This window comes from Egretta garzetta, unplaced genomic scaffold, assembly GCF_000687185.1.
Source record: "Egretta garzetta isolate BGI_Z169 unplaced genomic scaffold, ASM68718v1 scaffold16, whole genome shotgun sequence".
Lineage (NCBI taxonomy): Eukaryota > Metazoa > Chordata > Aves > Pelecaniformes > Ardeidae > Egretta > Egretta garzetta.
Window position 1 is genome coordinate 1,699,016 of NW_009260022.1, and position 15,992 is coordinate 1,715,007.

Consider the following 15,992-nt stretch of genomic DNA (forward strand, 5'->3'; position numbering starts at 1 on the left):
AAAAAAATTTCCCTTTTTAGGTCCTTAAGTGCTATGGGGCTGGTTCATATAGAAAATTTTGTAGTGCATGTACAGCTGTATAATAATTAGATTTTTATGCTAAGCAAAACTTTTAGGCTAGTAATTACACCAAGATATGCCAAGTTACAAGATATTTTTAAATGCCTTGAAAAATATGGGAACACCTAATGCTGTTGCAGACACCTTAATAATGTATATTTTACTTTAAGCAGTATTCAGAGAAAAAAAGCAGAGGTGCTGTGTCCTGAACTTCATTTCCTACCATTCTTACTTCTCACAGGAGTAGAACCAAGCTGGATCAGTCAAGCGGGCAGCTCTGGTGCCTTTTAGCGAGGCAGAGCATCGTGTCACCAATTTTACACAGGTTACCTAAGCAAGTTATACATCTATGTATATATACTATATAATCACTTTTTAATAGATATTGACTGGCCTGCATGCTCTTCAGCTATGATCCTGTCCCATTCATTGCAATAAAGTACAAACATGCACAGCTGCTCTCTGCTGAGTGACAGGACTCGCATCACAGCATGGTCAGGCGAGATTGGCAGCCCCAATATTTCTGTGGTTCAGATGCTATACTCTCCATGATATTTTAATAGTATTTTGCAGTGCATGCTATGTACCTTTCCCAGTATTGATGGTAAAGTTTTCAGGATTATATTTCTGATGGGTTTTCTTTCCTTTTGAAGGAAGACAGAATATGTAACATGTAAGTTATGTTTCTCATCAGAACTTTATATAAGTCCATCTGTAAATTGTGTTGATAATGAAAGGCTGCTAGTTTTGGAAAAATTTAATACTATTGTATTTTAACTTATAATGGAGGTAACTTGCAAACTCATGATAGTCACGTTTTTCACAATTTTTTTCTTAGAAATCCTTTTCTTCAGTACTTGTATAAGTATTTAGTTATTTTGGAGACTCATACGCAGTACTTGAAGCAACATTAAGCATGAAATTAATTTAATTTCCACAGTCAAAGCGTGTGGCCATCATTTGGTTAAAAAAGCTCATACAAAACTGGTATTTGGCTGGTCAAACATTCAGAGATCAGTTCTGCTATTACTTATGCCCACACTTAGAAGTGTAGAGGTGCAACGAGAAAACTGATAGCAAGATCTGGCCCAATTCAGTCTTACCAGAGCTCTTTAATTTATGCTCACAAGTTGACTACCTACCCAAACATCTAAAAGTGTCTGCCCTGAGAAACTTGAACTTATTCTCATTGGTAATGAATAAAGTTCAGCAGTCTAGTAAATAAGCTACTGATTTTGGACCAAAAGGTCCCCAGCTTCTGTATGATTTACATCTCACCTATTAAACATTACCATAATATTCACAACACTAGTTGTAAGATGTTGCTTCCAGTTTGGTAAATCAGTGGAGTTAAAATATACCTTTTGCACAGCTTTTTGTCTTACATTTTGTAAGGAATAGTTTATCTGATAAGTCATATTTTGTTTTAAAAATATTAATTATTCAGAATCCTTTGATACTCTGAAGAATTTAGTCTTTCAATTGATTGTGAATTGGTCACATCATTGGCATATTGTGATTCATAGTGGATGATATGAAGTTGTTAATATTAGAGTTAATTGGAGCTTGCTTAATTTATCTTTAGAAACAGCAGTCCTTTGCTCTGTTTCAGAAATATGCTTTCACTATTGCTTGTGTGAGTTAAAGAGCCTTTAAAGTAGCTTCCAGTGGGAGTGTTTTTGCAAATATTTCCACTGCTACTTACAATGCTTTTGCTTTCACCCAACATTCTTGCAAATATTTTCATTTATCAAATGCTCATAAATACGTAGACCAAATGAATTATGAATAGCAATAAAGTACAGAGTGGACTATAATTTAGGGATCCTGGTTTTTTGCAGTACTTGCAAACAGTCATAGAATCATAGAATCATTTTGATTGGAAAAGACCTTTAAGATCATCGAGTGCTCCTCATAAAACTTGTGCTCCAGACCCCTCACCAGCTTTGTTGCCCTTCTCTGGGCACTCTACAGTGCCTCAAAGTCCTTCTTGTAGTGTGGGGCCCAAAACTGAACACAGTATTCAAGGTGCGGCATTATCAGTGCCAAGTACAGGGGAAAGATCACTTCCCTGGTCCTGCCGGTCACACTATTTCTGATACAAGCCAGGATGCTATTAGCCCTGTTGGCCACCTGGGCACACTGCCAGCTCATATTCAGCTGGCTGTTGACCAAGACCCGCAGGTCCTTCTCTGCCAGGCAGCTTCCCAGCTGCTCATCCCCAAGCCTGTAGCATTGCATGGGGTTGTTGTGACCCAGATGCAGGACCTGGCACTTGGCCTTGTTGAACCTCACACAATCAACCACAGCCCATCGATCCAGCCTGTGCAGGTCCCTCTGTAGACCCTTCCTACCCTCCAGCAGATCAACACTTCCCAACTTGGTGTAATTTCCAAACTTGCTGAGGGTGCACTCAATCCCCTCAGGTTGTCGATAAAGATGTTAAACAGAACTGGCTCCAACACTGAGCCCTGGGGAACACCACTTGTGACGAGCCACCAACTGGATTTAACTCCATTCAGTACATCTCTTTGGGCCTGGCCATCCAGCCAGTTTTTTACCCAGCTAAGAGTATGCCTGTCCAGGCCATGGACAGACAATTTCTCAAACAGAATGCTGTGGGAAATGGTGTCAAAGGCTTTACTGAAGTCCAGGTAGACAACATCCACAGCCTATCCCTTCTGAAGAGCTTATAGCCATCCATTGCAGCACTCCAATTGTGCGAGTGATCCCACTATGTTTCCATGATGGCAACTATATCACAGTTTTTCTGCTGCACAATGGCTTCCAGTTCCTCCTGTTTGTTGCCCATGCTGTGTGCATTGGCATAGATGCACTTCAGCTGGGCTATTGATCCCGCGACCTTTTTGTGGGGAGAAGCCGTAATTCCTACGTGACTGTTCTCAGGCACTTCTGTGGTTTCTAACACATCTGTAACACTTGCATCTTTGCTGCTCCATGGATCTTCATCCCCTTCCTCCACTGACATGGCAGACCAAAGGACCTTGCTAGCACACCATCCCTCAAACATTGGCATTGGCATGCTGCCAATGCTTATCTCTAGCAAGCCTGGTTTTATCCCTTTTCCCCTCCAAACCTAGTTTAAAGCTCTTCCAATGAGCCCTGCTAACTCCTGTGAAAAGATCCTTTTCCCCCTTTGAGATAGGTGTACCCCATCTGTTGCCAGCAGGCCTGGTGTCTTGTAAACTGACCCATGATCAAAAAAATCAAAATTCTGCCAGTGACACCAAGCTTGGAGCCAGGAGCTGGCTCTTTCTGTTTCTTCCCTCATCATTCCCTGCAACTGGAAGGATAGAGGAGAACACTACTTGTGCTTGTGATCCCTTAACCAGTTGTCTCAAGGCCCTGAAGTCTCTTCTGATTGCCCTCAGACTTCTTGTTGCAACTTCATCGCTGCCTACCTGAAAAATCAATAATGGTTAATAATCTGAGGGCTGTAGCAGGGTAGAAAGCTTTCTTTTCACATCTTTAACCTGGGTCCCAGGGAGGCAGCAGACTTCCCTAAGAAGTGGGTCTGGTCTGCATATTTGGCCTTGTGTTCCCTTCAGAAAGGAGTCTGCTGTGACAATGATCCACCTTTTTTTCTTTATGGAAGAAGTTTTGATGCAGGGCGTAGGCCGACATACATAACCTCGGTGTCACCCCCAAACAAGATGAACCATCATCCTCATCATTGTTCCGTTCCATGTCCAGACCCTTGTACGTGTTAGGGCACCTGGGAACGTGCGGCAGTCATAGAGGAGACGCATCTGCTGCGCCAGGCAGGAACTTGTCACCATTGGCCCCTGTCCCTTAAGTCACTGTGTTCAGCCAGGCAGAGAGAGGATAGGGAATCCTCTGTACCATGCGTCCTGTCTGCCTGTTGGGCCTGTCTCAGGGAAGGTAGGGTGCAATTCCAGTGGTCTGTCTCTCTCACGCACTCCCTGATTCTCCTCAACATACTCACCTCATCATCACAGAAATGTTTTGCTTTGATTTCAAATGATCTGTTTAATAGAGTTATTATGCTTGACTGTATAAGCACTAGAAAGAGTGATATCTAGATGCCACTTAAGTGTACCAGTGGAGCTACAATGATATTTACCACTTGGTGGATTTTATAAGTGATATAGCTGTACTGAAAAAGACTGGATAAGTTTGGATATAATATTGCCATTTACATCACAGAACATCTCATGTTCATACTGACAGCCACACAGCACTGAGAAAATAAAAAAAAAAAATAAAATTCCATTATTTAACATTTTCACAGATACTTGGGAGGAAAGGAAATTAAAAGCAAAACCAAAATGGTGGTTTCTCTTGGTGCCATCTTCCATCTTTCAGTCCCTTAATTATGATTTGAACAGCTATTAGTGGCATCCTGGCCAATCATGAAATTTCAGGCTTTGTTAAAAATGTTAAATTAAGAGCTGTTCAGCTACTCTCAGATAATCATCTTGGAAACAAACAAAGGAAGAAATGTTAGAAGCTCAGAGTGGCCTGGCTGTAAGTGAAGCGGAATTGTATGAATCTATGAGATGTTGTCAAGGTTCAGAAAGTAATTATGCCAAACACTTCCTGACCTAATCTTGGCTGCTGCTTTTTTGCAATGCTGCTCTGATAGGCAAGCTGCTTTCCACTTTCAGTTTCTATATCTTGAAAGCTAAACTAAAATTTGTATCTTATACTATACTGTACTGCTGACTGAAGCATGACTGGCAATTCTGTTGGTAAAAGACATAAATCTCTATGATAATCAGTATATTGCTGCTTTAGAACCATGTAAGTATTTTTGTCCCCTTATTGTCTTCTGTGAAAAGGAGATGGAGTATGTACATTCTGAGGTTTTGAAAAGTAGATTTCTCTGAGAATAATTTCCTTAGCATACTTCATGAAAAATCTAGCATCATAAATCTCAAAGAGTGTCTAATACTTGACCCTAATAAATCTCGTATAATCTGGGTGACTGAATGCTTTTGAAACCCAGAACCATGTCATAAAAAAGGCTTAAAAAGGACTTATTGTTATATCAAAGATAACATTTGGTTTGATGATTGTCTTGTTTCTACAGGTTCATTTTTTCAAAAAAAAAGCTGTATACCTGTTAAGTATATAGTATTGCCTAAACCCAGTTTTTGTAATGCTGTTGAGCAGAGAAGAATTTATCCAGTACAAAGGTAATTTTGAGATATGCTAAGGTAAAGAACTGGGACATATGCTACATACCTAACATATCAGGGTCTGCAGTTAGGGGTAGTCTAGCTATCCAGCTGGATTCTGTATGTGTGAACACTGGCAAGTCACAGTAAGTGGTAGAAGTGTTCCTATGTATTAAAGCACATGGACAAAACATAATCAGCAATAACAGGTCTATTCCTAGGTGATTTTGTGTTGAATGCATAGAAATCAGTACAACATCCCTGGGTCAGTTGCTTTATACCAGAGCAGAAGTTTGCTGTGGAAACATGATTGTTACTGAAAAGTTTTCCTAGCATACTGAACTTTATTGATTTGGTAAAATCTTAAGATGTTGTATCATAAAACCTTCCTAGCTGTTTGTAATGCATCCTAAATTTTATAAATATTGTATAGAATGCCATACAATAAATTTGATGTTAAAAATAACAAAGAAACAAACAAAAAAGAAGTAATTATTTCTGTTGAAAATTTTAAATTTTTTGTTCCCCAAGTGATACTGAATTACTATGTATTGAATTTACTGAATAATTTCAATAATACGCTTCTTCATATACGATCATGTTGGAGCTAAATTCAGGTATGCTAGAACAGCATTGTAAGGAAATACTCTTACATCAACAACAGAGGAGTAACTGAATTCTCAGTGGGATAAGGCATTTCATTGCTGTGTTTCCAAGTATCAGCTGCTGTTGATTCAATTTAGGATTTTTCTGTTTAGCTTAACTCCTGTGAATATTATTACAGATCTTTAAAAAAATCATACCAGATTTTCAGTGAGAAGAGACTTGAAAGATAAAGCTCACCATACACACTGCCCCACATAAAAAAAAGATGGCTTTCTGATGTTCCTGATAATTGACTGTTCTATTGTAGAATTTTCTACTTTCCTACCTGGCCTTTTTGATCTCTCCTTATAGTGGATATCTCTAATCTTCCATCTTGAGTTAACTGTTAGTCCTACGCAATTTCAGTAATAGGAATTCATTACCCCTTCTTAAAATTAACGTGTGCTGATTAAACTAACTGTGTAATGTCTGAGTTACTGAACTCTTCGTTTTCCTGTAAAAGAATGGACAGTAGGTCTTTCAAACTTATGGTTTAACCAGTTCATAACTTTTGTTTGCTCTGCTACTACAGCATTCTGCTATAAATGCTGTCTAGACCGGAATGATGCAAGCAATATTTTAAGAAAACTCTACGTAATACAAACAGATAGTCACTTCTCAGTTTAAAAATTATTTATTGTATTGTACTGATAAATGTTATTTTTTAACCATATATACATTTCTTTGGAATGTACCTTGTGGTTTTGGTATTTCTGGCCTTTCCTCAAACTGATAATCGACTTCCACTGATGTTTAAATGCTGTGGTCCTTACTTGAGGACTCCAGTATTTATCCCATACTTTCCAGTTTCTCCATTTTAGAGGCAGTATTCCACAATAACCAAACTGCCATGCATTATCTATAATTTGAATATGTTGTAATGAGAAATTTTAAACTAATAATCTGCAGAAAATTGTGCATCCATGTCTTTGTACATTGGACCTAACCTCATAGATGCTAAAGCTCATGCACAAACATGAGACATGAATATGTAAGTTGGGATTTTCAAAGAAACATGAAGAAAATGGGTGTGCAGATATCACTGAAATCTCATGCATAATATGCCCTACAATAAATATTTCCATTTGTTTTGTCTCCCTCTAAAATGTGGGCTATTGTGTACCATGCTACACAGAAATCAAAGTTAAGCCTATGTCAAAATCACAACATGATATATTGTCAGTGTGACTCAAAAAAATCAGAGTGGGCAAGAAAGGAATTAATCTTCTTTTTGTTTGAAGAACATACTTAATATTGTCTGCAGTGTAAAATTCCATTGAACTCTTACGGTACTTTCTGTATTCACATACTAATACTGTTTACATTTCCTTTACAAAAGAATGTATAGAATTTGGAGCTTCTCAAACATGTTTTAAAGGAATAATGCCTCTAACTTAAGTTTTAAGTGTCAGAAAAGATATATCTTTAATGTTACCATGGACAATCTCTCTATCTAATATTAATTCCCTATAGACTGTATTCTAAATCTGCTTACATCATTCCCTTTATAAAATTAGCTACTTATCAATGCAGCCATTTTACTGATGTTATACTCCACATAGTGATAACATTAGAAGAGTCATAGAATGCCGTGATCAAACTACTTTTACTTATTATAGTACTCATATTTGTCTGTTGCTAACATAATGTGATGGTGTGAAAGAATAATTTTGAAGATTTGGATTATATTATCAGTATGATTCATTGGTGCAGTATTGTTTTATAACAGTATTGTTTTAAAAGCATTTGTTTTCACTTTAGTCCTCCAAAAATGAAGATTTTTGGGGGCTTTTATAGTGATTGGACATGTATGTGTACTGTACCGAAGTAATAAGTAGTTTCAAAATGCACAATAAATTCAGAAAATGCATTGGCAAGTGAGAATGCAAATTATCAGCTACTGCTCTTAATGTGCTGCTGTTTTGGAAATGAAGAGACTTAAACTATCCTACACAACTCATAACATGTGTTTTCATGTCAATAATAATGAAAAGTTGATATTCAAACTTTTTAGATTTTACAGACTTGATAGAATAACATTTACTTGAGACATGAAAATACATCTGTGCAGCTTGCTGTTGGTTTGGTCATGACGTTGGAAAATTATTTGTATTCACACATGCTATCTGAAGTGTAATCTAAAATGCAGCCACATGATTGGAATAATTAAACAGTACAAAGTGTGGAAGGCACCCATTGCTAACTTACTGAAATTTAATTTCAGAATTCTTGTGTGTGGCTCAGAATAGCAGTCTAATAATTTCAGCAATTCCTTGTATGAAAATATAAAAATATTTTCAATAGGGAAAATGCACATGATGTAGTTTCTAATCTTGTGACCTCACCTGTAGTAGAGCAATTTGGCATTACAGATTGTAGATAAGAAATTATTTTAATGTTGGAGCACGGAATACATGCAAAATACTTTGGTATGCATTTCAAACATGAATTTATGTTCAAAACAAATAAAATTGAAAAAATAATTATGTGGGGTTTCATTTGCAGAAATTAAATGCATCCAGTTCATCAGAAGGCAGCACAGTTGATATTGGACTACCTCCAGAAGGGGAACAGCCAGAAGCAGAACCTGAAGAATCTCTGGAGCCAGAGGCTTGTTTTACAGAAGGTAGGCAAGCAAAACATATGGAACGTGATTAGACCTAACTGTTGATTTGGGCTGGATTCTCTTTTTATTCAAAATCAAGAAGGAGCTTTGTGATTATAGCTGTATTTTCTGTTTGTATTAGTAACTCCTTCAGTGGTACTGCCATAGATGTACTGTTCTCGTGCTCGCTTGCTCTCTCCTTGAAAGGTATTATAAGAGTTACAAAGCTTTAACTTCAAATATTGAAAGGAAAATCCTCAAATAGGAGATACTTATTTACAAGCATCTATCACGATAGTACTGAAATAAGCCAAATGAATTCTGTTGATTGTGATTCCTAATAAATATTTACCTTATTCTGACATCTCAAAATTTATTATTGCACTTAGGCTGTGTGAGGAGATTCAAATGCTGTCAAGTCAGTGTAGAAGATGGGAAAGGGAAAATCTGGTGGAATCTTAGAAAAACCTGCTATAAGATTGTTGAACACAACTGGTTTGAGACCTTCATTGTCTTCATGATTCTTCTCAGCAGCGGTGCTCTGGTAAATTCAATGTGGAACTATTGTGTCTATTTTAAGCAGCAAGCATTTAGAATTACAGTTAATTATATAGCTGCAGGTAACATATCAGAGTTTAATATCCAATTCATAACCGTTCCAACATCGACATATAGTAACAAGTATTTGGCATGTATCGTAGGATACATAAGAGTTTGCTCACAGGCTATGAAACAAATTGTTTGGCAAGTTCAAAACGTAGTGTTAATGGTAATAAAACTTCAGTTATGTCAGAGTGGTATTCACATGTCTTCATATTGATTCATATTGGTTTCTTTTTTATACACATTTTAAAATAAACCACAACTGATCTAGGAACTTGCCAACGGCAACTTGAATTGTCAAACTGAGATGTAAGGTGCCACCATGATTCCATTAGGTATTTCACGAGATTGATGTTAAATCAGGTGTGCTGAGTAAGTACTGAAGTAATTAGTTCCTCATAGCAGGAGCAAAATATAGTGAACTTACTACACTTGGGTCAATGTGCAGTGATTCACTGTCAATGTAGACATTTTCTTTTGAAAAGGTAGGAGTTAATCTCTGTTCAGGATTCCTTTGTGGGTTAGTGTGTATAGTTTGGTTTTAATTACTAGTTCCTCAAAAATTCTGTGTCACAGAGTCATCATGAAATCCCTCATATAATTTTGATTAAAAGTCATAGCTACCACAAAGGAAATCCTTATGTCAATAAGACATTGCTATCCATGGAAAAGAATGAAAATGAGATTTGGAGAATGGTATTACAGTAAGTTTCATGGATCACTGTTCAGCTGAACTGAAAGCTGAATATTGTGTTTGGACCCAGCTTTATGAAAAGACTACAGTATGGAGTGAAAACAAAAGTTGTGCTTGGGGGAGTCCCATCCCTGGAGGTATTTAAAAGACAGGTAGACAAGGTGCTTAGGGCCATGGTTTAGTGGTGGGATGGCAGTCTGAGGTTGACAGTTGGATTTGATGATCTTAAAAGGCTTTTCCAACCTAAATGATTCTATGATTCTATGATAATGTATATCTTTCCAATTCAAATTCTTTCTTGGCTACTATGTACTACACTGCAAGACACTTAATTATGTCCTCAAAAATCTTTTTGACAGGCATTTGAAGATATATATATAGAGCAACGTAAAACTATCAAGACCATGCTGGAATATGCTGACAAAGTTTTTACTTACATCTTCATTCTGGAAATGCTTTTAAAATGGGTGGCTTATGGCTTTCAAACCTATTTCACTAATGCGTGGTGCTGGCTGGACTTCCTGATTGTTGATGTATGTATTCTTTTTCATGTCCTGTATGACAGGCTCTAAACATCAGAATATTGTTTTTAGGATAAGATTTCTGTTCTATTCAATGGAAAGTCTATTTTAAAACTATTATTGTGGTATGGTTTTTAATTCTGTTCAGAAAAGAAAAAATATTTATATATACCTATTACTCTAGAGATGTTTTGTTGATACTCTGTCATTTTATGAAGTTGTAATGCTTTATTGAAATGATGCTTTTTACTATTTTTGTTTTGTGGTGTGGGAAGGATGCTGTTCATCCTCTTCAGTTTTTACTCTATGTGGAATTTAAATATTTCAAAGCAGTTCTTTAAAGGTTTCTAACATTCTAATCAGTCACTATAAGTGACTGTCACTTACTGTAAGTCCTGTCACTTACTTTGTGTAATATGAAAGGAAAATACTGCTAGAAACTCTCAGTTCCATTGTACTATTCAGTACTCTTGCACTATTCACCACATCACATGGGTGACCTTAAAGAGACACTTGGGGAACTGTAGATGAGCTCCCTTAGAATGGGTTCTCAAATTATTTTCAAAAGGCTGCACCACCAAGCAGAAGATACACATTGTCTGAAGGAGATCTAGTGAGAAGTGCATTATAATTTCAAGTCTACGTGCTCAACAATGTATGCACAATACTGGGCAGCGTAAATGGAAGTCTACAGATCCTTAACCATATAGCAGACATTTATTTCCCTTTCATCCCCAATAGCCTGACTACATCTGTCTGTGCTAATAGGGTTATCTCTCAGTTCCACATATGTAATTCCCACAGAATGCAAGGTAAGAATGTGTTGAGTCACTTGTTCGCTCATTCTGAAAAGCAGCAGAATTCTATAGAAATCACTATGTATCTCCCTAAAACTACAATGGCATTGTATACCATGAAGTCTTTACTATACAAAGCTTGGAAAACATTCTAACTTTTAAATCCATAACAGCATTGCAGATCCTGTGATAAAACATGACTATATGTACACTTAGTATTCTGTGGTTGAGTCTGTACCTTGTAAAATATTTATTGGCTCAATCATCAGATGTGTAATTACCATGACCAGGAGAGCTTTACAGAGACCCCATGGACAATACTTTACACTGTCATTATACGTTTAATGTATTTATCAGCAAATATTTAATTCTTATTCAATAATCTGTGGTTTAGTTAGTTCTGTGAACTTTGTAAATAACTTTATTAGTTTTTCATGGCAACCTTATTCTGGTGCAATTTTTTTCATGGAAAAAAATAATCTCTGAAGCATTTTTTAAAATCTTTAATCAGAGGATTGAGATAATGAAGCAAAAATTAATTTGGAAATGAAAGAATTAAGAGAGCAGAAAGGATGGAAGGGAAGGGCATTAAATGGAGGGAAATAGAAGATGGTTTGTGGGCTTTTTTTTTCTTTACTAGGGCCACTCCTTTCCACTGGTTTACTATAAATACATTTCTAAAGATTATTGATGAAAGATAATTGTATTATTTATTTTACAGCTATTCTAGTTTATTTACTCATCTGCCTGCAGACCAGACCAGCGTTATGCAAGCCAGAGTTGATGAAGTGGTTAAAGGAGTCACAGGGAATGTAATGAAGTGTGGATATGCCTAACAGTGAAGCTTCTACCATTGTCTAACAAACAGTTGGTTATCAGTCTTGATTAGTCTGGTTAAATGTGAACAGCACTGGTAGCTATGGCTGTTGAATAAGATTTTCTGGACACTAGAAAGTTACATTTGACCAAAGGCCAGGTCTCGATGTGGTTTTTGAAAGCTTTTACATTCTCATCAAGTTCTGAAGATATCATGGGAAGTCCTGACCTAAACTGACCATTCCAATTCACCCAACTTTGGGGAGTTTTCTTTTTGCATGTGACTTCATTTTTTCTTTAAATACCACCAAATGTTGACTGGTTTATGTGAATTTAGAAGGCATTTTTATACCATTCTACCAACATGATTTCATCAACAGGTACCTAGAATATACTTTTATTCTACTTTGTCTGACTTGAAAGATCTTTCTGCATTATAGAGGGATTCCTGGAGAAAGAGGTCCAGCCTTGAATCTTCTTGAGAAGTTCAGGGCACGCATCATTCCCACCATATGTATTGAAAGGATATACAAGATGAATGAGCAATATTGCCTTTCTGTTTTTGTGTAGGTCTCTTTGGTTAGCTTAACAGCTAATGCCTTGGGCTACTCAGAACTTGGTGCGATTAAATCCCTTAGGACACTAAGAGCTTTGAGACCTCTAAGAGCCTTGTCGCGATTTGAAGGGATGAGGGTAAGACAAAATGAAAGAATCTGAAATAATGCATGCATACACAGAAAGAATGCATGCAGAATAATCAACAACAAATCCATGCAGAAATGCTACACTATCATCCTATATATTTTACATTTATCACTAACATATAAGCAAAAGGCTTCATCTGCTTATATGAATTCATGTGTTATTGCACACATCGTTACACTTATTTAGATTCCTTGGCCTTTCACCCTTTTTCATACTTTCCTGGAGGGCCTGAGGATTTATCAGCTGCATGGATCTATGCAATGTTACTACAAAAATGAATTAATCCTATAAAAATACATCCTGCTATAGTCAGAAAAGTTTTAAAAAAACAATACTTCCTCATAAAAGTGTGTACACATATACACACACATATATTCACATTTGTATTTCACACAAGTATAAAATATCGTGTGTAGTCTATCAAATACCTTTTAACCTACTATTCTGTAAATGTTAATTGGGAATTTCTGTTACAGTTTTCAAGTTCTGTAATGAATTCCTATGCTAAAGAGTAAATCATCAGCATTAAAATACATTCTTTATTTCAGATTAGGACTATAGCATTCCATTTAAGACAACTTTTCTAGTATGTCAAAGATGGATCTGGCTTTATGATTTCTGGCCTGAATTGGTTGCTTATTGCTTTCCATATTGATTTTAAAATGTTGCTTCTAATCTATAGAGCATTAATCAGCCTGAAAACATATCAGAAGACTCTGACGACAGAGTTGGGTATATTTGAGAAGTTACTGTCCCTAGCTGTTTGTTATCACCATAACAGTTACCACAGCTGAAACCCTCAGCTGCCCAGCCGAGTGCTCCCAGTCTATTCTAGTGCAGAGTCAGATTGATTAGTTTAGGTCACTTCTTCAGTGCGCTGAAATGGACAAAGACCTTATGTATTCAGCTATGACATGAAAGCTCTAAAGATGTTTCTCTTAGGGGCAGTAGTTAACTGGTGATGGTAGATATTTCTAGCTCCAGCCACAAGATGTCTGACTTACACCTTCAGGGTCCATCTGTCTGCCTTGGACGTATTGCCCTAGATCTAATCAGCAGATGCACCTGAGCTGAAACCCTATTTCTGTAATTAAAAGGGATACTTGTGTGAGCTCCCTACTGCAATCACTGATCTTTGGCACCCCAGGGTATAAGACGATTAGCAAATTTATAAGTCACCTACAAATTGGTGAGCTTCTGAAGAAAATTATTCTCTATGTGTGTAGAAAGTAAAAGACTTCAACCAAGAAGGAAAGAGGCTTTGATGAAAGGTTATAATTTCAAATAGAAGATACCACTTCATTGCCTCAACAGATTTCTAGAACTTTGCTGAAGCAAATTTGAAAATTTGGGAAGTTTATATCAGATACAAGGCCTATCTAAAACCTCAACAGTATCTCACTAAAAAACACATCAGCTGTTGCTTTTTAGGAGAATGATTAGCAGAAAAACTGAATACAAAATGTTACAAATTGCTTAAGTGGCAATTTGCTGTGGCAAGGAAAAAACAATTACTTTGTCAAGAAGGTTTATGGGTATTAAGGTTTATCCCATAACTTCCATGTTGGTGTAAATTTTACCTGCTGATTCGATCCTGATCTGTTAGCTGTATCTCTTTGTAAAATACCTAGATAAGGAAGAGATTTATGACTTTAGCAAAAGATACAATAAAAAATAGTGGATGAAGTTAGGTAACTTCAGACTAGAAATGCAACCTATACTTCTATTAGTTAGGCAATTAACCATTGAAATTTTCCTCTTAGATATAATTAATTTTGCCATATTTAAATTAATTTCAGGCTTAATGTCTTTAAAAATACAGTAGCTCAAGTTGGTGAAGAAATTAGTATGAAAATATTTTAAGGTCTGATACAAGGAAATTCAAGATGTCTGTTCATAACATAGTAATTTCATTGGTGTTTAACATCTATGAACTGAGAATATGGCAATATAGTATGGTGCACATATTTGTATAGGTGCTTAAAATTACTTCCAGTGAGGACTGTACTTCCTACATGCAAGCAAGAAATTTCATTCTAGACATCTAGAATTTTAATCCACCATACTATTCTCTAGGATCAGGACTTGTGCCTGCCCAAACTAATAATTAATAGAAAACATTGCCCCTATGGAAAACATGATGTTTCCCCAGCACCTTCCCTACTATTGCTAGAGGAAATAGACTTTAATTTGCACTTGGGACTTCATGAAAGTAGCCTATGGGAGTATGTCTATGCTCTGTCCCAAGCAGTATCACTCACTGCTATATGGTGCTAGGCACATACTACCTTTTTTTAAAACAGTAAAAAAGGATAAAAACTCTCACTTGCTGTCAGGCCCTGCCCTCTTTCCATTTTCCTACTACCAGTGGAAGCCAGGAGGTCTCTGGATCAGTGTTTTCACGGATGCTCAACAGCATGTTTTGAATGTCTTCAAATGATTCATATTACAAGCTGGTCCTGCTATAGCTTCAGGACTCAGACTAAAACCAGAGAAAGTAGGTCAGCTGTAGAAATCCAGCAACTGAAGAAAGAACATGACTGGACCTGCAGCTGTATCAGAAAGAGGAACAGAATTCTCGGGTGTAATGAGACTGAAAGCTTGAGGACAAATATTTTCACTTCATTAACTATCCATTTATATCTCAATAATTATTCCTGATGGTTGATATTATTACATTTAAGAAATCTACTTACATTTTTAAGTAGAAGAATTGAGGTATATTTAAATACAAATAATGTAAAAATAATAACTACTATATTTTTGGAAAATATTCTTGAATTGGGAAAAAATTATGTCACCATTTATTATTCTAGTCAAATTTCCCACTAAAATCAGTGAGTTCATGGACTTCCAATTTAAACTAATTCAGCATTGTATTAAACTATTACTCTGTTTAGGTCAAACTACTCCTCATGGCCTTCCACAGTCATGTCACTGTCAAAGCTGAGAGTACAGGTCTGTCAACATAAGACAGCACTCTTAAAATAGTCAGAAGAGATCTACCCATTAGTCAGGGAATCCTTTCTGCCTGGCTGATAAGTGATGAAGTGCTATATTATTTTTGCTTATTGATTTATCATAGGTATTGCTAAGGAGATTTTTAGTATGAGCATAAAACTTTTTTTTTTTTTTTTAGTTTCCCCATTAGAAGTAAACACTTATTACAAAATGTGATTTAAAATGTCTGGCACGAAAAAGCATGGAAGCTTTGGACTTCGTCCACCATTCTGTGCTTTTATAGAGTCATAGAGTAATTTACATTGAAAGGAACCTCATCTGGTCCAGCTCCTAAATTTAACATAACAACAATTTCATTGAAGTCCTATAGGATCTCAAATGTTGTCCAAAGTATGACTCACCCCAAGAGGTATTGTTTTGGCA

General features: G+C 36.5%; 1 protein-coding gene across 1 annotated transcript in view; it reads left to right on the plus strand.

Moving 5' to 3' along the window:
• Positions 1-15,992, plus strand: part of SCN2A (sodium voltage-gated channel alpha subunit 2) — a 58,466-nt gene that overhangs the window by 33,797 nt on the left and 8,677 nt on the right. Inside the window, 4 exon segments of the mRNA XM_009640745.2 lie at positions 8,373-8,493; positions 8,862-9,016; positions 10,129-10,302; positions 12,474-12,596. Of these exon segments, the coding sequence (XP_009639040.2) occupies positions 8,373-8,493; positions 8,862-9,016; positions 10,129-10,302; positions 12,474-12,596 (573 nt within the window).